General features: G+C 45.3%; 1 protein-coding gene across 2 annotated transcripts in view; it reads right to left on the bottom strand.

Annotated features, from left to right (window-relative positions):
• Nucleotides 1-20,435, bottom strand: part of LOC121319280 (DNA (cytosine-5)-methyltransferase 3B-like) — a 44,739-nt gene extending 24,304 nt beyond the window's left edge. For both annotated transcript variants that reach the window (XM_041256540.1, XM_041256541.1), the window contains exon 1: nucleotides 20,345-20,435. In XM_041256540.1, the coding sequence (XP_041112474.1) occupies nucleotides 20,345-20,404 (60 nt within the window). In that variant the 5' untranslated portion in view covers nucleotides 20,405-20,435. The remainder of the gene's footprint in view (nucleotides 1-20,344) is intronic.
• Nucleotides 20,436-21,087: the final 652 nt, after the last annotated feature.

The raw sequence follows: 21,087 nt of genomic DNA, 5'->3' as shown, positions 1-21,087 counted from the left end.
TTCATCCCAGGCGACCGATTTATAAGCATGCAGTGAAAGAAGCTAAACAAGGCCCTTGAACAGCAGATGTGCAGGGCTGGTTGTGAGATGTATGGCTCACAGGTGGCTGAACTGAGTTAGTCATATTTAATTATATTGTCTGAAACAGTAACTATGGTTTATTTTACTCTCTAATTACTCTGGGCTTCAACATCAACAAAAGGTGTGCCAAAACAATGCTAGAAACTTAACATTGGTGGAAACTACAAACCTTTTTTTTAAATTTTAATCATTAAAAATTTCAATTTTACACCAGAAGAAAAGCTTAGTGACTCTGGATCTTTGGCAATTCTATTTTGAAAGAGATTTAGGCCAATCCCTAATGTGTAAGAGCAGCCTTTTAGAAACACACAAGGGGATAATAAAGAAAGCAAGGCAATTGGGGAGCTGGGGACAGGGGCAGGGAAGGGGAGGAGACTGAGAAATGGAGGGGGGCAGTGGGGGAAGGACGGAGGGAAGGACCTGTGAAGGGGAGGGGTTGAGGGTGGGCTCTGCTGAGCTGGAGAATCAAGAGGGTGACCCTTCCCCACAAACAGGTCATCTCCTTTCACAACTGATTCCTTATCAAAGGCTGACAACAACCGGCTGGGAACAGACCTACACTCAGAAAGGACTGCACTGCAACAAACTGCTTGATAGACATATGTTGAAACTAGTGCATTTGGGGCTGACAGCACCTATTGTAACTCAAAAACTACACAACTGATTATACCCTATGGCTGCTGCAATATCCTCCTCTCTGAAACAGCAATGTGAAACATCTAACAAACTCACTGTGGTCATTGTTATACTGGCCTCATTACAGAAATTCCACCTTGCTCGGGCTTGCTCAGAGACCGTTCCCAAAGGTAACATGGACTGGTGACTTTATTAAGCATGCCAAATATCACTGAGTGCTTTAACAGTGACACATGTACAATTAAGAACATGTGTAGTGGTCTTATAAACAGGTGCACCATGATGCACATTTAGAAGGTAAAAAGCATTCCTCTATTATTGTATTTTGATGGGGAGCTTATTCTTTGCCATCTACAGAAGTATTTTTCCATGTACCTGGGAAGGGGAAGACATAGGAATGACCAGGGCCATGGCCTCATTAATGGCCCATAACCCCCACGGGAGGAACAATGCAGCTCATTGTGAAGACAGGAGCCCCTATGCCATCTGAAACATTCCATTTCATGTCCTTGACTAATTGGGTGCTGCACAAAGACACAAAGCCTGTAGAAAGTGTATCTCTGATAACATATGAAGCACAACGTAAATCCATTTCACGGGCTTTGGTTTTCAGCAGCTCTTGGAAGTCTATTTTATTTGTAGCATCATTACATTACATCATGTCACTGCTGCTTTTTGCAGCTGTTATATTTTATAAGATAACAGGTAGTGCTGCACAAAGCGATTACTCCGTTTTTCGGATTGAGCATTCCACAGGTGAGAGTCACTGGTGTTGATTGGGCTAAATTACCGTTCCAAGTGAAACAGCTACTTGCACTTGTGTGGACTGCTTTGTGTGGACTCATCACAAATCCAAGCAGCTGTTTCTTCACTTGTTTCACCTGGAATGGTAAATTAGCCCAATCAAGAAGACCAGTGACCCTCACCAGATTGCCAGCACCTGATTTCTATAGAGCTCAGTCCGAATACTTGAATCATGAGTTGGTGCAGCTCTAAGTTACTGTATACTGTCTTAGTTGGTGCTTATCTTGGCAAGAGCCGAGTTCTAATCAGCATGAAGTTTAACATCTACTCTCATGTAATGGAAATCATGAAGATCTGGATACATCCAGTGACTGCTGTGAATAGTGCAGCTGGCAACAAGGGAAAGACCTTCTGACAGCACGGAGAGACAGCTGACAGGAGGAAAGAGACCCCATTGGGGCTAGCAAGGGTTAGCTACCCTGGTCGGCAGTATCCAGCTCTGTGTTTTCAAAGGTAAACAGGATGCTGGAGACACCCGCCAAAGGCTTCTAAGAAATTAAAAAGAAAGATATGCCTAGAGTCTGTGAGAGCGGGGGCGGAAGATGACTCAACGTTGGATAACACGGTTAACGACTTAGGAACGGAAACAGATATGAGAATGGAGAGTACTTCACAAAAGACTAGTTCAAGATCTGCAGTTAGCAAAGACATGGAACTCCAGGTTTGTGTCTGCGACTGGAGCAAGGCGACAATGGTCAGGGGTTTGAAGATTCATCAAGAGAGAAGGAAATGCTTGAGGGAGAAGGGACAAGGGCATCATATTGATCAGTACCTCTTACAAAGTCAGTCAAGTCAGTCGAATGAAATCCAGCGACAGGAAGCAAACCACAGTTCGCAGGATATCAGCACCCCTGTCATAGATGTGAGGAGGACTTGCGTAGATACAACTAGTGATGAACCTAATGATCCTTGCGAACCTGGTCAGACGAACCAGTGTAAGAGAGAAAAGAACCTCAACGCGCACAAACCTGGAGTTAAATGGCCAAGAGCTTGTGAGAAAACCGCGTGGAACACAGTAAACACGGATCTCTGTTTTACTTTTGAAAGGTTAAATGGAACAGTTGAAAAGAAGCTGGATAAATTTGGGGACATCATCTATGCATATGGAAGCAAGAACATAAGAACATAACAACATAAGAAAGTTTACAAACGAGAGGAGGCCATTCGGCCCATCTTGCTCGTTTGGTTGTTAGTAGCTTATTGATCCCAGAATCTCATCAAGCAGCTTCTTGAAGGATCCCAGGGTGTCAGCTTCAACAACATTACTGGGGAGTTGATTCCAGACCCTCACAATTCTCTGTGTAAAAAAGTGCCTCCTATTTTCTGTTCTGAATGCCCCTTTGTCTAATCTTTTCTGTTCTGAATGCCCCTTTGTCTAATCTCCATTTGTGACCCCTGGTCCTTGTTTCTTTTTTCAAGCTGAAAAAGTCCCTTGGGTCAACACTGTCAATACCTTTTAGAATTCTGAATGCTTGAATTAGGTCGCCACGTAGTCTCCTTTGTTAAAAACTGAACAGATTCAATTCTTTTAGCCTGTCTGCATATGACATGCCTTTTAAGCCCGGAATAATTCTGGTCGCTCTTCTTTGCACTCTTTCTAGAGCAGCAATATCTTTTTTATAGCGAGGTGACCAGAATTGCACACAATATTCAAGATGAGGTCTTACTAGTGCATTGTACAGTTTTAACATTACTTCCCTTGATTTAAATTCAACACTTTTCACAATGTATCCGAGCATCTTGTTAGCCTTTTTTATAGCTTCCCCACATTGCCCAGATGAAGACATTTCTGAGTCAACAAAAACTCCTCGGTCTTTTTCATAGATTCCTTCTCCAATTTCACTATCTCCCATATGATATTTATAATGTACATTTTTATTTCCTGCGCGCAGTACCTTACGCTCCAAGAGGTTTGGAATTGAAGAAAGGAAGGAAAAAGTACAAACTATTCCTGGAAAGCCTAGATGGCAGCAGGAGATTAGAGCCAGAGAGGGGTGAGAAAGGAGGCAGTTGAGGAAGCAATGGAGAAAAGCAGAACAAAGTCAGAAGGAGGGACTCCATCTGTTACAAAGGGTCATAAAAGATAATCTTGCAACACTGCGCAGAGCTTAGCGCCTAAGGAAACGCTACAAAAAGAAAAAGCCTGCGAGAACTAACTTTTATAAAGATCCATTCAAATTTGATGTACCAAACAGGTTGTACCAAGAGCATGGCACCGAGCAGGTGGAGTCTTTATACCAAAAGAAAAAGATTCAACAAGCATCGGTCAGTTTTGTCCTATTTCCCTATTAAAAGTAGAAGGCAAGGTTTCCTTCAGCATTATTTTTCCGAGATTGTCAACCTACCTATTAAAGAACTGCTTCATTGACACTTCAGTACTAAAAGCAGGTATTCCCGGTTTCCCAGGATGCTTAGAACACATCAGTTTAATCTGGCAACAAATTCAATCAGCAAAAAAGGAGAGAAAGGAGCTCCATGTGACATTCCAGGATTTGACTAATGCATATGGTTCAGTGCCACATGAACTTCTTTGGCAGCATTTGATTTTTTCAACGTACCGATGATAATAACAAATTTAGTGAAAGCCTACTTTGGAGATTTGCAATTTAGTTTTTCAACTTCACAATTCAGCACTACGTGGCAATGCCTAGAAGTTAGAATAATGGCAGGATGTACCATTTCTCCACTGGCTTTTACCATGGCAATGGAAGTAATTATTAGGGCATCAAAATGGGTAGTGGGAGGAGAACGCTTGGCATCTGGAATGCGACTACCACTAATTTGAGCATACATAGATGACATGACAACAATGACTACAACCGTAGCCTGCACTAATCGGTTATTGGGCAAATTAACCAGTAACATTGAATGGGCACAAATGCAATTCAAGCCCACTAAATCAAGGAGCATCTCTATAATTAAGCATCTCTATAATTTAATCTCCAAGGTAGCACGGCGACGGCGGCCCGGCTCCCTCTGGTGGCGGAGGCGGCGACGGCGGCCCGGCTCCCTCTGGTGGCGGAGGCGGCGACGGCGGCCCGGCTCCCTCTGGTGGCGGAGGCGGCGACGGCGGCCCGGCTCCCTCTGGTGGCGGAGGCGGCAACGGCGGACTGCGGCGGCCCGGCTCCCTCTGGTGGCGGAGGCGGCGACGGCGGCCCGGCTCCCTCTGGTGGCGGAGGCGGCTCCTCCCTCTCGGGCTCTGAGAGCGGCGGAGGCTCCTCACCCCTCTCTGGCTCTGGGAGCGACGGCGGCTCCTCACCCCTCTCTGGCTCTGGGAGCGACGGCGGCTCCTCACCCCTCTCTGGCTCTGGGAGCGACGGCAGCTCCTCACCCCTCTCTGGCTCTGGGAGCGACTCTCCTCCTCCTCTCGGTCGCTCCCAGAGCCAGAGAGGGGTGAGGATCTGCCGTCGCTCCCAGAGCCAGAGAGGGGTGAGGAGCTGCCGTCGCTCCCAGAGCCAGAGAGGGAGGAGGATCTGCCGTCGCTCCCAGAGCCAGAGAGGGGTGAGGAGCCGCCGCCGCTCTCAGAGCCCGAGAGGGAGGAGGAGCCGCCGCCGCTCTCAGAGCCCGAGAGGGAGGAGGAGCCGCCGCCGCTCTCAGAGCCCGAGAGGGAGGAGCCGCCGCCGCCGCCGCTCTCAGAGCCCGAGAGGGAGGAGCCGCCGCCGCCGCCGCTCTCAGAGCCCGAGAGGGAGGAGCCCGGAGCCGCCGCTCTCAGAGCCCGAGAGGGAGGGGCCGCCTCCGCCACCAGAGAGCCGAGAGCGGAGCCTCCGCCACCAGAGGGAGCCGCCGCCGTCGCCGCCTCCGCCACCAGAGGGAGCCGGGCCGCCGCCGCCGCCTCCGCCACCAGAGGGAGCCGGGCCGCCGCCGTCGCCGCCTCCGCCACCAGAGGGAGCCGGGCCGCCGTCGCCGCCTCCGCCACCAGAGGGAGCCGGGCCGCCGTCGCCATACTACCTTGGACATTCGGGGCCCCCTCAACCAAAGAAGGCTTGGGGGCTCCGACATCAACCCCGCCCACCACCACCCACCATAACAGCCCACCCAAGGGACATAATTGGACTCTTGGGGGGAGGGGGGTGGGGGGAAGGGGGGAGTTGGCCGATTGCGGCCGGTGTACGTTGTACATGGGGGGAGGTGTGTGGCAGAGCAAAGCTCTGCCTTTTAAATTGGCAGGGATGGGGTTAACTTCCCCTACCTGCCTGGGTTTATTATGTTCAGGTGGCTGGGGTTGATTAGTTGATTAGGTTGATTAACGATCAATCAGCGCCCAGCCACCTGATATAAAAGGAGGCCTCTGCTTCTCATTTGGGGGAGGGAGCTGAGGAAGCAGGTTGTTTTTTTTGGGTTGTTTAGAAAGTTTGAATCCAGTGAAGGCACTGCCCAGCCTGGAGATTGTTATTTTTGTAAATTTTGCTTTTTGTCTTTCTTTGTGTTTAAATTGTTTTGTTTTGGCCCTTGTGCCCTTTCATTTTTGTGTTTATTTATAATAAAATAGTTATTTTTTTGAACTGCAGTCTGTCTCTGGGCCTCTATCCACTCGCCAGCCTGCCACACACAAAGAAAGACAAAAAGCAAAATTTACAAAAATAACAATTTCCAGGCTGGGCAATGCCTTCACTGGATTCAAACTTTCCAAACAACCAAAAAAACCCCCAACCTGCTTCCTCAGCTCCCTCTCTCCAAATGAGAAGCAGAGGCCTCCTTTTATATCAGGTGGCTGGGCGCTGATTGATTGTTAATCAACCTAATCAACTAATCAACCCCAGCCACCTGAACATAATAAACCCAGGCAGGTAGGGGAAGTTAACCCCATCCCTGCCAATTTAAAGGGCAGAGCTTTGCTCTGCCACAGACACATTAGAGCTTCAATCCAATAAACTTTATACCTTCAGGGAAACACTGAGGGAATAAACAGCTAATGGCACTTAGAGTTAAGTTGTGGGAAGTCAGAAAAATACAATGGAAAACAATACAAAAGAAACAATCTGCAGGGTGATCTGTAAGCCTTGAAGAACTGAGTGGGAGAGTTTAATGTTTAGACACACTGTCTCTGCAGCCTTGAGCCTTCATATTCTGAAGATGAAACCCTGGTTGGTGAGACACAGTGGAGGAATGGGTATAAAGGCATTGCAGGTTTAATGACAGGGAGCTGCTAGGCCACTGTTCAAGTGGCCCTTTTCTTGCCGCTTCCATTCCATGAAGATGTGTAAGTTCATGCAACTTCGACTTGGGTCCAAAGCAGAGCACTATTTATTTGGGTTCAATTAGAACAGTATGGCTAGTTATTTAAAATGCCAAGAACAGGCCAAAGTCCACAATGATTAAGTTGTTCACTGAATAATAACTGCTCTGCATTCGCTGTGTTAATTACATCGACTTTTAATTGTACTCCAGCCAAAAGACCATTTGAAATCAGCCTCTAGAGACTTACAGATAGTTTGAGATGGCACCTTTGCTCTGTGCATTGGAAAGGCAAGGAGTTGAAACCCCTCCCCTGCCACCAGTCATTCCCCACTGTGATCACATTATAGCCAGTGGACAGTACAGCCCTGCTGCTGGCAAGCCAGTGCATCTCCCCCAGCAGGCGCCTGGAAGCAGAGAGCTCTTAGATTAGATAAAGAGAAAAGGGTAAACAGACTGCTCCAGGTCTATTTATATTCCAGAGCTTGTTTGCAGAACTCAGTTAAAATGCACTGCTTGATCTTCATCGACAATAATCAAATTGAACTGATTGTCACTGTTCACGCTGTTAATGGATCAATTTTCCTGTGGTGAGTTGGCAGTCATTTTGCAGTGTTGAAGGGTTACACTCTCCCAAACTTTACTACTCTGCTTGCCTAAGCTTTGCCAGTTTCACTGTGATGTACTACACTTACATATTATGAACTGGTCAGCACTCGCGGTCATTCATTTGCATCTTTAAAATTAGACCCAGACACAGGATTTGCAGTTTTAGCACAGTTGCGCACTTTTAACTTACAGAAACAAAATAAAACACAAAACTTAACTCCGTTTTGGAGTGTTGACTAAACACATATCAGGAACCTAACTATCGCTGGATGGCTAAACCATTTGCCAGCCACAACAAAAATAACTGCACGCAAAGTACCTTTCTTCACAGTTGTGTACCCACACAAGCAGTCTCTTCACACAGCAGCTTAGAGCAGACTGGCTGCTCTCCTTTATACTCGGCAGCTGAGTTCAATTTACAATAACGGGGCCAACTGCCAAAACAATAAAACAATTAACAAAAACAACTAAATTAAACCAATGTGCATTTGCACACGTTTTTCTACAGCAGGGAGGAATTTAACCCTCTCCCTGCTCACAACATTGATACCCATGCACACAAATGGATTACACAGAAACATGTTCCTCGAGGGTTAATAAGGAATAAAACATCAGCTCTTTTCACTCATGGATGACCATGTCATGTGTCACAATGCAGCCTTGCAGGGAGTCGGGGGTCACTGTGGAGATCTGGGGGGGTCAGTAACTCAGCCTTTTTTTTATGCTGATTATTTTATCTGAGTTCAAAGAGCCAAACTGGACTCTGCAGCTTCTTTGTGTGCTTCAGAAAATAAGTAAAGCAAAGTACGTCAAATCGCTAAGTACATCTCCACCGGGTGCCTAAGCCTTGACAGCCTATTCGTCAGCACTTGAGCCAGCAGCTCTGAAAGGGCAGCACTGGAGAGGATGACCCCCGATTTCCAAAGCTCAGAACCGGGACACATAGATTACAAATAACATTAAACTAACAAAAAACACCTTCTCTACCGATTCATGGCCATGTTTAGCAATCTGTTACAACGATATGTATTGCGATTTTTACCCTTAACTTCTATCATCTAGCATACTTTTCATTTTGTATAGTAACCTATACGAAAAATATTATTTTGGAACCATATTTTAATATGATTCTCTATTGTTTACATAATTAATGTAAGAACTGCTATCTGGATTTGTTGGAAACAGAGACTTTTTTATGATTTGGGGAAAAATGTGGGTACACTGGGACCTTTTATGGGAAAAGGGGACAGTCTAAGTTAAACAGGGACATCTGGTCACCCTAGGGTTGGATTATAAACGAAAAATTAACACTGCAGGCCTGTGTAACCCTCATTAACCCCTACACCTGCAAAATGTGCCAGAGAACGAGAAAATACACTCAGGGGCATATTTTCAAACTGTTTCCTCCTGCCATTCATGAACTTATTAACCTGTTAATTAAAGACAGGGGGTAACGCTGTCAAACTGTTTTACTCTGTAGCCTGCTAGTGTCCCCATGGAAGAGTTTTCTTACTACAATACCACTGGACGCTTAACAGTATCGTATTGTATCGTAAAGTATTTTTTTTTTTATGTCAGCTATCTTCCAAAAAATTTGTGTCACAGAACAGATTTCTTTGAGAGAGGCTTTAGTTTAGTGACTCCAGGTGGTCTAATGTTGTAATTGTAGAAATGATTACATCTTTTTTGGAACTTGCTGTATCCTGCAGCTGAAATAAAGCCAAACTAAAAAAAACTGAGATAAGAAAGACTGAACATTTCAAGAGAATTTAAGCCAAGATGGTGCCAAATAGCAGAAAGCCTTTCTGTTGAACACGTTTTCAATAAGCAGGTTATTTCACTTACAAGCAAATATAGAGTATACTGTAACATAAGCTATCACGGCAAGTAATCTGAGACGAAGAGAACACATGTTTCTTATTGGCTGTCATTGTACTAAAAGTTACAGGTTTTTGCAGGAACTGTAAATATTGTACAATTAACTACATTCCATGTGCTGTGTGGGGTGGGGGGTGGAGCAGGCGCATTTAACAGGAGCTCTGCTCATTTGCATATTTCAACCCTCCATATTTCTTTTTTTAAACATTTCCCAGAAGTGCCCAAATCATCTTAATATTGAGCAACTATGAGCAAACAGAAACCTGCTAAGACAGCAGAGAAATCAACAGCAGACTCAGAAGAAGTCCAGGCCCTACAGCAAACATTCTTCTCTGCCTGATGAATTAACTGAAACAGAACAGCACAGCGACAATCTTGCGCCTACGCACCCCACTGTGGATATCATGGCAGCAATCGAGCACTTGAATAAGACGAGAAGTTCAATAACATTTCGATGACACTGACTACAGTTCAACAATCTTTATCTGAGATCAGTGCCCGAGTTTCTGCGACAGAACAGGCCTCTACAGACCACGAGATGCAAATTTTTACAAAAGCAGCTCTGCACAATGACAGTAACTTGATGTCACAGAAATACAATGAATCTTGGTTGTAAATCTCTCTCCCAACCTGTGAGGGCACTAAGCAGCGAGAACAGAGTTCTGTGGACGGGCTGGCCTGACAGTTCTTTCCCAGAGTCGGGAAGTCGGTCAGTCTGGAAGAAGGCGAGACTCCGTTGCAAGAACATATTCACCCGGAAGGGAAATGACGTAGCAGCTGCTAATTGTAAAGGCAGCTGCACTCATTTACCAAGGGGTCATGCGTGACAGCATGAATGGGGTCGGAGAATTGTAATCTGTTCCTTCGGTTTTGGTTTTGCATTTTGAAGCTAGGACTGTGAGAGACCCCAGTTTAACATAAATCGAATCGTGAGTGTTTTGTTTGTTTTCGTGTTGTTAGTAGTTGTCTTGTTTGTGAACCACCAGACAACTAACACGTATCCGAAGCTGTCGTCCTGGGCCAGCACAAAGCCAGAACAACACTAAACCACAGTCACAAAATAAACTGTTATCACCCACCATGAACACTACTGCACACACCCAGGACTGGTGACCGTGTGAGTATTATTATGGGATGGATATTTTTTGTTTATTGTTTGGACTGCAACCCATTATTGTTTCCTAGTGCACTACACGTTGTTGTGTATTGCCGGGGTTTATTATTTGGTCACTAGACTTGGATATAAATAAAAACACCTTTTCCAAACCAGATTACAGTCTTTGTCTGCTTCATTCCTGCACTGCATCACCTCTGCATCCTGTATCCACTCAGCTACCTTGTCACCTTGAATATTAAATTCGGCAGGTATTTGTCAGCAAAAAAACAGAACCCCTAATTATGCTTAATAAAACAGAGAAATATAATCAAATATGGCAGCCCATACTGAATTATACACCCAAATATTAACACCCTTGGCTATAGTGTACCTTACTGGAATGGTTGGAATTTTGTCAAAGAAGTAGATCTCATTATTTAATGATTTCGCTTGAGTTAGAATTTCTACCTAAAATAAATGCCTGCTGCTCTGCTATTGTTTCATCACGTATCTAAACATTGTGTTGGTATCGAAGGCATTACTGAAATGTACATTTAGGGGTAGCTCTACTAAGATTGGCCAGTCGCAGCACAAACATACCGCAATTTGCATTTTTGTTATGATAATTCGCAAAGTGCACATTTTGTCGTATGTACTAAGAAAAAATATGTTAATGAAGAGAGCCGCAATAAACTAATTTAAATATTATTTGCGTCATCTTAGCGAGATCTCTAGAGAGAGTTGTGCAACATTGTTTCAAATAAAATAGCAGCAGTTGAGTTGTAGTTCGCTGCAGCAGCGGGTGTCCTAAGGATAACGTCTATACAAGCAAGGGTGCAAGAATCACAATAACATTGTTTCTGTTAAATGTAAACGCCATCTGTACAATGCATTCTGTTCTGTATTCATTTTACCTATTTTAATACTGTTATATATATATATATATATATATATATATATATATATATATATTATATATATATTACTTTCCACTCTATGTTAAGTTTCAGTAATTAGTTAAACAATACAATAAAATCGCACGCACATACATTTACAGTTCTCAATGTATTTTAAATATAAATCATTGTGCTGAAATACACCCACCCCTCATTATATAACCCCTCGCTATACTGTGGATTCGGATATATCACTGTCCTGGAGTTGGCTCTACATTTTTACTGTCTAAATGCGCATGCCTTAGCAGCAATATACACAGGCATTTGGAATTACTGTTCGTTTTATTTTGTACTGCACATCACAATCAACAATATACAAAACAATTAAAAACAAAGCATTATTAGCATACTATTATCATATACACACGTATTGCACAATAACACAAAGCAAATTAAATATCTACTTGCTGAAGCGGTTTTTATTTTAGCCCACGAGGTGTTCACGTCTGAAAGCAATGCACTAGCAAAAGCCACAAGGCAGTGATGTCAGCTCCCTACTCGTGAATAAAGTTCGTAGCCCAAACACGTGAACTTAGTTATGCTGCGGGTGAGGAGTGCATTTGAGGAAGGACTCATGAAATTAATTGGAGACTGAAGTTGATGAGAAGCAATTACCCTCCGCTGTACGAATTAAAATGATGTGCTGCTTTTTATACGAAAAATTAGAAAAAGCGGGTTTCATAGAGGATTTATACTGGACCCTGACGCACATGATACAACAAGTGACTGGTTGTACAGTATTTATTTGTTAGCCTATTTGTGTTTCTATGGGTCTCTCGTTATATTGCAGCCCTCAATATATAGCGGATGTATATTGGACCCCTACACCCATGATATATCAAGTGGGTGGTGTGACACTCATGTGTTTTGGGGAGGATTCACGTTACATTATGTAAAAATATAAATCTATACAGTAGGCCTATACAGTATACAGTACAGTAGTAAAATCAAAGGAATACCTAGTGCACTTTTTTTGTACTTTAGCCTCGGTTACCTTTAACACAAAATAAATCATGCAGCTGCCGTGTACACATTAGCGTACAATTCGAATAAAAGATTATTTTATTTAATTATTATTTTAAATTGAAACGAAATGATTCTAGTTTTTTTTAGTTTTTTTTTATTTTAATTATTATTTTTAACTTCATCTACTTAGTAGCCTAGACAATTAACACACAATAGATCATGTCCTATACAGATGGGTCCCCTAAGATGCAAGAAGGGTCGAGCGTGGCATCAGTGGCAGTCGACTGAACGCAGAAATGTCATAGAAATTTGTTTTCAAGGCTTGTAAGTACACCCTGCCTTTAATGAAAATTTGGTAGCTGGGTGTTCGTCTCAAAAATACATTGAGCACAGCTGGCAACACACGAGAAAAAGCGGACTGGGAAATGTCACCATAAAACATGCTTTCAGAAGTTCTTAACAAATTGATGCAATTGTAAGTGTCACTACTGCCTGCAGCTTTAGTACATCTCATTACAATATTCTGTATATTCAGTATATTTCACACTATGCTTTCAACCGTTTTGCATGTGGTTTTCAATTATTGTGACAGACGCAACACTTTAGTACATCTATCCATTAGGGTTTGTTTTTTGTTAGCCACTTTTTTTGTTATATTCTAGCTATATTATTTAATAGTTCTTGCAGGAAAACTGTTATACATCTCATCTTTGTTTTTTTTTTCTTTAAGATTATTTTAATTTACTATTATTTTGTATCATCACGAGGAGAGGAGCTGGAGCTGCTTCTGCCTCCATCACCATCAGGGGGAGAGGAGCAGGAGCTGCCTCTCCCTTCACCAGAAGGACCAGGACTAGATGCTGTCGAAGAAGCACGGGAAGAAAGAATCGCCCAGCTGCAGTGGCCGAGAAGAGAGCCAAAACCTGCACCCCATCTTGTCCCTGCCATGCTTCGCCCAAGGATGCCTGCCTCGCTTCGCCCAAGGATGCCTATCTCGCTTCGCCCAAGGATGCCTGCCTCGCTTCTCCCAAGGATGCCTGTCTCTCTTCGCCCAAGGATGCCTGCCTCGCTTCACCCAAGGATGCCTGCCTCGCTTCACCCAAGGATGCCTGCCTCGCTTCGCCCAAGGATGCCTGCCACTCCGCATCGCCCGGGGTTGCCTGCTGCTCCGCATCGCCTGGGGTTGCCTGCTGCTCCACATCACCTGGGGCTGCCGGGACTGCTTCGCCAGGGGTCACCATCAGCTCTGCTTGGCCGCAGGGGTCAGTGTGGCCAGAGCCCCACCAGAGGGAGCTGCCAGCTATGAAAAAGGGGGGAGAGGTCAGGAGACCACCTTCCCCCGCAGCAGTTTCGCTGCCGGAGATCTTGGGGGAGGTCTGGAGACCACCAACCCCAGCAGCTTTTCTGCTGCTGGACTTGCCCCGGCTGAAGGAGTCAGTCTGGGAGCTGTCGGCACGTCTGCTGACAGCCGCACCATTGGCAGCATTTCCGCTGCCAGTGGTACAGCGGGAGGAGAGATTCCTGGCTACTGGCAACATTGCCGCCCATGAACCCCTTAAAGTCCCTGTTCTTGGGCCAGGACTTTGAGCGAGACTTTTGGGATTTTAAGTGGGGAGGTGGCCATTGAGGCCATGTGTGCTTTGCACAAGGGGGGGGTATATGTGAATTTCAGTATCTGATGTAAAAAGCACTTTCGATTCATGCCCTTTTAGTACCTGTGGGAAAGTGCCCGCCCCTGTGTGCATTTTGTGCTGTATGTAGTGTGTTAATGTTGGTGTATAGTCATTGGTACACGGGATATAAACAGGTCTGTGTAACATGTGTGTTTAAAATGTATATTTGTATTTAGGCACGAGGATTGCACAGCACTTCACGTGCAAGTAAAATGTAATAAGATGTGAGCAAGGGGAATTGCATAACTAAACGATAACTAAACGTAAATATATAACCTTTGTTTTGACTCACCGTGTTTGTCTGTTAGGGCACTGTTGGTTTAAGTGCTAGTCCGTTTTGTTTGTCTATTTATTTTGGGTGTCCTGGATTTTGTACTGTTTTATTTTTATAATAATAAACCATGCAGCAGCGCATCCATTTATCATTTCATCTCGCAGCACTGTGTGTTTCTTCTGGTCTGATGTCCCCACTACAGCCGTCTTTGTTACAGTACCCTACAAATACTTACACTGAGTTTCCACTGTGACTAGAGAACCAAACCATACAGCTCTATATAGCTTGTGTACCAACACACTTTTTAAACATTAAACATCATTTATAATGTATATTAGAAGCATATAGTTCCTATACCAGTCTATCCAAAAGATCTGGTGCTGTAGCGTTAGATTCCACACTCATGAGTGCATGAGTAGCCAGGGGGATTGTTTTGGTGTTCCATTATCAGAAGGGTTGGTAGTTATCTGCCAGCGCCTAAAGAAAGTCATTCAGAGTTTGTTTAGCAGCAATTAAAGCCAAAAGCACATCTGGTTTGTTTTGTGTACGAGTCTAGCACGTCGCAACATGCTCCCACTGTTAGGAAATAGTGTATAAAACAGCATCATTGTAAGACTATCGTCCTGTTATACAGGCTAGTTTGGCTGGTTAGGGGCATTTGACAGCAACTTGAATAAGATAAATGTGGGAATACAACTCTGCCTTACATTAATAAAAGCTATCTACGAGCCAAGAGAGAGTTATGCTTATATTCCGTTTTGGTGTTGTTTTCAAATTTTTGTTCTTAACTGTTTCATCGTTTTGGCGTTGATACAAGTTCCCATTATTACAATTCCTGAAAAGCTCTTTCTGAAAAACATCCGAAAATAAAAATTTGGAAACAACCTCAAAACCTGACGTCACCCCTGCAAAGCCATCCTGTTCACAAGTATGTGTCAGCAGTGGGATAACAGCACCGCCAAGCGTCAGACCAGAGGTGTTTTTTTTGTTTGAGTGCTTGAAAAAAAAAAAAAATCAAAGAAATGGAGAAAAGCGGCCGGAGGAAGCAGCAGCAACCAGCGCATCAGCAGCAGCGCAGGGCCGGTCGCAGGTCCAGCGCTGTCTCTACCACGCTGGACATCTGCCTCACCTGCCTGAAAGGTGAGGAATGGTGCTTTGCCGTTGGCAAGGTTGGGCACATAGCACCCGACCAACCCCCTCCATTGTCAGAGACAGAGGAGCCCGAATGCCCTATGCCTGAGTGGGAGGAGCCTTTGCATCCAAAGTCAGAGAGGGAGCTGTTCCCACCTCCACCAGCAGAGGAAGAATGCCTGCTGGTTTCACCTCCACCACCATCAACCGAGGGAGAGGAGCAGGAGCTGCCTCTGCCTTCTCCGAGGCGAACTAGTCCACTCTCCTCTGAGGGGATTTGAGACTGGCTGACTGAGCCTGAGAGGGATATCGAGGAGCCCCTCCCTGCTGTGACCAACCTCCTGTGGCCCTGAGATAGGGAGCCTGGGAGGCCTGGGAACAGCAATACCACCCAGCATTCCTCCCAGACATCGCAGCCATGGTGCTAGCCAACTACCAGGCTGAACTCCTGTAGGGAGGGGCCCCGTTCACTCTTTCCAGCACCAGAGGGAGAGGAGCCATCGCTGCAAGAGAGAGAAGCCCAGCTATCTCCAGTGCAAGAGGGAGAAACCCAGCTATCTCCAGTGCCAGAGGGAGAGGAGCCATCACTGCCTTCTCCAGTGCAAGAGGGAGATCTCCAGTGCAAGAGGGAGAAGCCCTGCTACCTCCAGTGCAAGAGGGAGAAATACAATGGAGCCCTGTTATCTCCAGCACCAATGGAGAAGAGCCATCGCTAGCGTAGCGCGGCAGAGGTCGTAGTCTCCCTCTGAGCCGTTGTTTGCAGAGGTGGATTGGACGACCAACGCTGGTGGTGGAGTGCACTTTCCTCGTCCTCGATGGAGACGGGTACTCTCCATCCCTACCATCGGGGAAGAGAACCAGGAGCTGCCGCCACAGAGCCAGCAATACCCCCTGAGCACCATCTTCCCTGCACAACACAGCACAGACACAAGCTCCACATTCCCGGGATTAAAGGGAGCGCCGCACCAGTCCCCTGCACGTGGGGGAGACCCGCACAAGTCCCCTGCAAGTGAGGGAGAGACGCACCAGTCCCCTGAAACAGAGGGAGACTACACGCCGCTCCCACCTCTGTCGCCAGGAGACTACAGACTGCCTCTGTCTCCGCCACCTCCACCGCAAGGAGCAGAGCAGCAGGAGCTGCCTGTGTTTCTGCCACCACCATGGGAGGACTGCTTGCAGCTCCCACCTCCACCAGCAGAGGGTGAATTCTTGCTAGTTCCACCTCCAGCGCAATGGGAGGATAGCTTGCAGCTCCCACCTCCACCAGCAGAGGGTGAATTCTTGCTAGTTCCACCTCCAGCGCAATGGGAGGACTGCTTGCAGCTCCCACCTCCACCAGCAGAGGATGAATTCCTGCTGATTCCGCCCAAGGACGCCTGCCTCACTCCGCCCAAGGATGCCTGTCTCGCACCGCCCAAGGATGCCACGTCTGCATCGCCTGGGGCTGCCTGCTGCTCCGCATCGCCTGGGGTTGGCTGCTGCTTCACATTGCCTGGGGTTGCCTGCTGCTCCGTATTGCCTGGGGAGCTACCAGTTACAGTGTACGAGGGAGAAGTGGAGCTCTCGCTACCGCCCTCTATGGGCAGGGGCTCCCCTCCCGAGTTCACCTCCCAAGGGTCCGCTGCTGCTGCTGCCGTCGCCTCCTGATGGTCTGCTGCTGCTACCATCGCCTGGGGTTGCCGGCTATGATGAAGGGGTGGATAGGTCAGGAGACCACCTCCCCCCGCAGCAATTTCGTTGTAGGGAATTTGTTGGCCAGAGCCCCACAAAGGGGAGCTTCTGGCTACAGAGAAGGGGGAGGTGGTCAAGAGACCACCCCCACAGACAGCCAGGCGGCGGCCAGGATTGCCTTGGCCGGAGGAGCCGGCCTGTGTACAGTCGGCCTGGCCGCTACAGCTGTTGGGGTGGGAGGAGGACCTCCCACCTTGGCCAACACTTTTGGCCCGTTGCTGCCCTTGTTCCTGGGCCGGGACTATAAACCGGGACTTTGGGACTGAGGGGGGAGGTGGCCATTGAGGTCAGATGTGCTGCGCACAAGGGGGGGTCATATGTGGCGAAGTGTCCTGCCCCTTTATGTTTATCAGTGTTTTATGTTGCATGTAGTGTGTTAATGTTGGTGTTTATACACAGGATATAAATATGGGTTACAAGCACAAGTGGTTAAAATGTATATTTGTATTTAGGCACGAGGATTGCACAGCACTTCACGTGCAGGTAAAATGTAATAATATGTGAGCATGGGGAATTGCACTTTTATTAATTCACGTGCAGTTGTACCGAGACTCCAACTGAATGATTGATTAGCAATCGAGTCTCGGTACAGCTGCATAAAAGCTGCATGTTTTCATTCACTTGGGGTTGTGTGTTTATGAGTGGAGAACGGGAGAGATGAGGAGATTAAAAGTATAAGTAATTGCTACAGCGTGCTGGAAGTGCCAGTCCTCATTGAAAACCTTTTGTTTGTTATTATTATTTACAATAAAACACTGGACGCCATAGCATCTCAGGTTCACCGCCATTCCTCATTGTTTGGAGTTTTTCTGGTTTGACATCACCCCTGCAAAGCCATCTTGTTCACACTGCATCACAAAAATGTGCACACTGCAGCAGCACAGGGCGAAACAGTTCAATACCTTTATCTACATATTTGATGCCCCTCGTACCACACCATGGTGCAGTACAGCCAAGTTAAACAGGTGCCAAATTCCTTCCATGCTGTCTGCTTATTTCGCGCAGTGATAACACAGCTACAGAGCAGACAGGGGCACTGTCAGGCTTCCACACACTACCCCTAACCCTGACCTGGATGGTCAGAGCATATTCAATACTGCACTGACCGGGAACTGTCTCACACACTTTGCTCGCAAAGGGAAACCGTATATATGTGCTCTGTATATATTTACAAAATAAATAAACAAACTTTCAAATAACAAAAGAAAACGGCACGTACACAAGCTATTAATTATCTTATTACCCCTCGCCCATAGTCTGCACGAGTTTCGGAATCAGCGGGACTGTCAGCCAGTTAAATAATCAGCAGCTCATAGTCACGCTTTTTTATTTTTAAAAAATAACAAAACAATAACAAAAATGGGTAACAGAACCTTGTTCGTCCTGCCAAATAATAATACATAATTAAACCTGCTTTACCTGCTGTCACATATATAATACATAAATCATAATAATAAACAAATACAAAATATAAATCATAATATGCACGGGGTGGGGACAATCCCATCACACTTGGTTAAGGGACAATGTAACCTTAAGGCTGCTGTCACTTCTGGTCTGTCATCCCAGTAAGAATTGTCCTCACTCCTGTTTCGAGGTCAGACTAACAACCCCTGGAAATGATTAGTTCCTTTGGAAGTTCACTTGCCTGCTCCCAGTCAAAGCTGTCAGAATTGTTTAAACGCATGCAGCACCCTGCCTGGTTTGGAGAGAGGGGCAGAATATGCAATCGCTCTCCAAACCTCCAGAGGGGCATTCCATGAAAGTTTGTAATAAAATGACATGTCAGCAATATCAAGCTAATGAGAAGCCCAAGTTTTTCGTGGCGGCGCGTTAGCTGAATACTCCAAAGTTTGAACATCAGAAACTCTTGAGCGTGCCAATGATATTTTGACTTGTGGAATGCAATACGTTTTGGAATGGTCCCAGTGCTGAAGCTCTCATTGTTTCAACATTTTTTCAACTGGATGACTGGTTGAGTGACAATATAAATAAGCTTCAGGGCACCCCTATTAAATATAGATTACTGCAGTCAGGGTAAAGGCATTGCCGCAGTGGAGTGAAAGCATGGTAAACCAGGTAAGTCAGGCAAACCCAAAGAGAATCACAGAGAAGAACCAACCATAGGAACAATACTGGTACAATCACAAAGTCCATTTATGTACCAGAAATACAAAACTTCAACACAGCAAATGGCTTGTGTGTTATTTGGATATGAACGTGTGTATCAAACATATGACACACACATATACGACCTATACATATATACATATAGGTCTTTACATGTAAGCAACATGTATTATGTGTATTATAGTACATAAACTACTGCATATACAAATATACAGTTACAGTTTCATATGGGGTTCTGGGTGAAGGCAATGTCTCACTCTACCAGCACAGTCTTTCAAGTAGCTGATTCAGCAAAATGAAGTCAGGAACACATGGAAAAGGATTAGGCAAGGGGGCCTCACTCCTAGTGGAGATGGGGGTGGGGGTGGGGGGGAGAAGGAAAGGGGAAGTAGTATAGTAGGGGGAGGGGTGGCTGGAGGAGTTGTATGCCTGATGAAAACAGTTCATCTGCAGTGGATTAGGTGCAGACAAGAGAATGTTCCCTGGGCGTGCACATTTCCACATGTAGGTCTTTCAAAGAGGTGATTCAGAGCTCTGAACTCAAGAAGCTTCATAGTTACAAATTCATATGCACGTTCATGTCGGTTTTCCCAAAAATTGTCACAACTTGCCCGTGTTCCCCCTTACTGACTAAACAAGTCATCACTCAAGTGAAAGGGTTTCCAAATAGACCTCTTGTTGTTTACAGTGCTGACAGATTCCACCCTTAACAAATACATTTCTGCTTCATGTATGAACTAACACACATGCTGCACTTAATTACCAAAGAGAGATTTCAAGTTCTTTGTTCCTGCAAAGATGGCCTCGAGGATTTTTGCATTTTAAACCTTTTTAAAACTCCTCACTGGGTGCCATTAGCTACTCAAAGACACTTCCATTTGAATCTTTATAGCACTGGAAACAAGACCTTTGCTGCTCTGTAGCACTGAATAAGAAACAGTTACTGAACGGAAGAAATCTCAAACCTTGCAGCGTAGGAACTTCTCCATATGAAAAACAAGCAAGTGTGTTAACATGCAACCCCTACCGTGGCTGTAAATGTCAAGTTGGAGGGTTTAATCAAACTGCTTTTCTAGCAATGTATCTTCCACTGAAAGGCTGACCCACTAATTTTTCAATGTAACATGTGTCCATATTTTTATGCATCTTCCACATCGAACCACGACAACAACGCAATAGAGGTGTGACCATTCTTGTGGCTTACCGTTGCTGTCATCTTTCCACCTTTGCCCACAATGGTCGAGGAACACTCGGTTGACGGCATCGCTGGTCCCGGTTCTGTTTCGCTATCCTGCAGCCAGGGAAGAAGCAGAGAGGCTAGTTTTCAAACCATTTCTAGAAACTCTGACCCAAGCAATCCAAGAATTGCGAATCGTTCCTCTTTAAAACCTTCTAGTCCTTGTTTTAAGTTTTTGATACAAAACAAAAATCACTAATAACCCACTAAATAAAAAATACAGAGACAGCTGTAAATGTTTTACATGAACATATCATTCAATTATGATGATAAATGGTGGTTTATATAGGCTGCCATTGGCATGCATTTCAATTCGGACAGTCTGCTGCCCACTGTGGTCTTTAAGTCGTACAATACAGTGTGCTTCATTGAAGGAGGTCTAATGATGTCAGATTCCAAATAAAATAACATTCAAGACTCAACGGATAAATACGATGACCCTCTTTGTATGACTTGATAATGGGCACAACTTTAATTACTGATGGCCTTTTTCCTTAAAGAGATATGGTGGAAAAAAGTTAAAATAGCAATTCATCCTTCTGTCAAAAGGCTTGTGCATTATTTCCCCTGCCCCGATCTGCAGTACAGCTGCTGGGCCAGGAAGCACAGTATTTAATCGGTTTCACGGTTTCCACTGGACAGAATGCTAAAATGAGTAAATCATGTCAGTGAAACTTTCAGAGGAACATCTGCAGCCAAGAAACAACCTT

The sequence above is a fragment of the Polyodon spathula genome, chromosome 8, assembly GCF_017654505.1.
Source record: "Polyodon spathula isolate WHYD16114869_AA chromosome 8, ASM1765450v1, whole genome shotgun sequence".
Taxonomy (NCBI): Eukaryota; Metazoa; Chordata; class Actinopteri; order Acipenseriformes; family Polyodontidae; genus Polyodon; species Polyodon spathula.
Note: the sequence above shows the minus strand (reverse complement) of the source record. Positions and strands in the feature narration are given on the sequence as shown.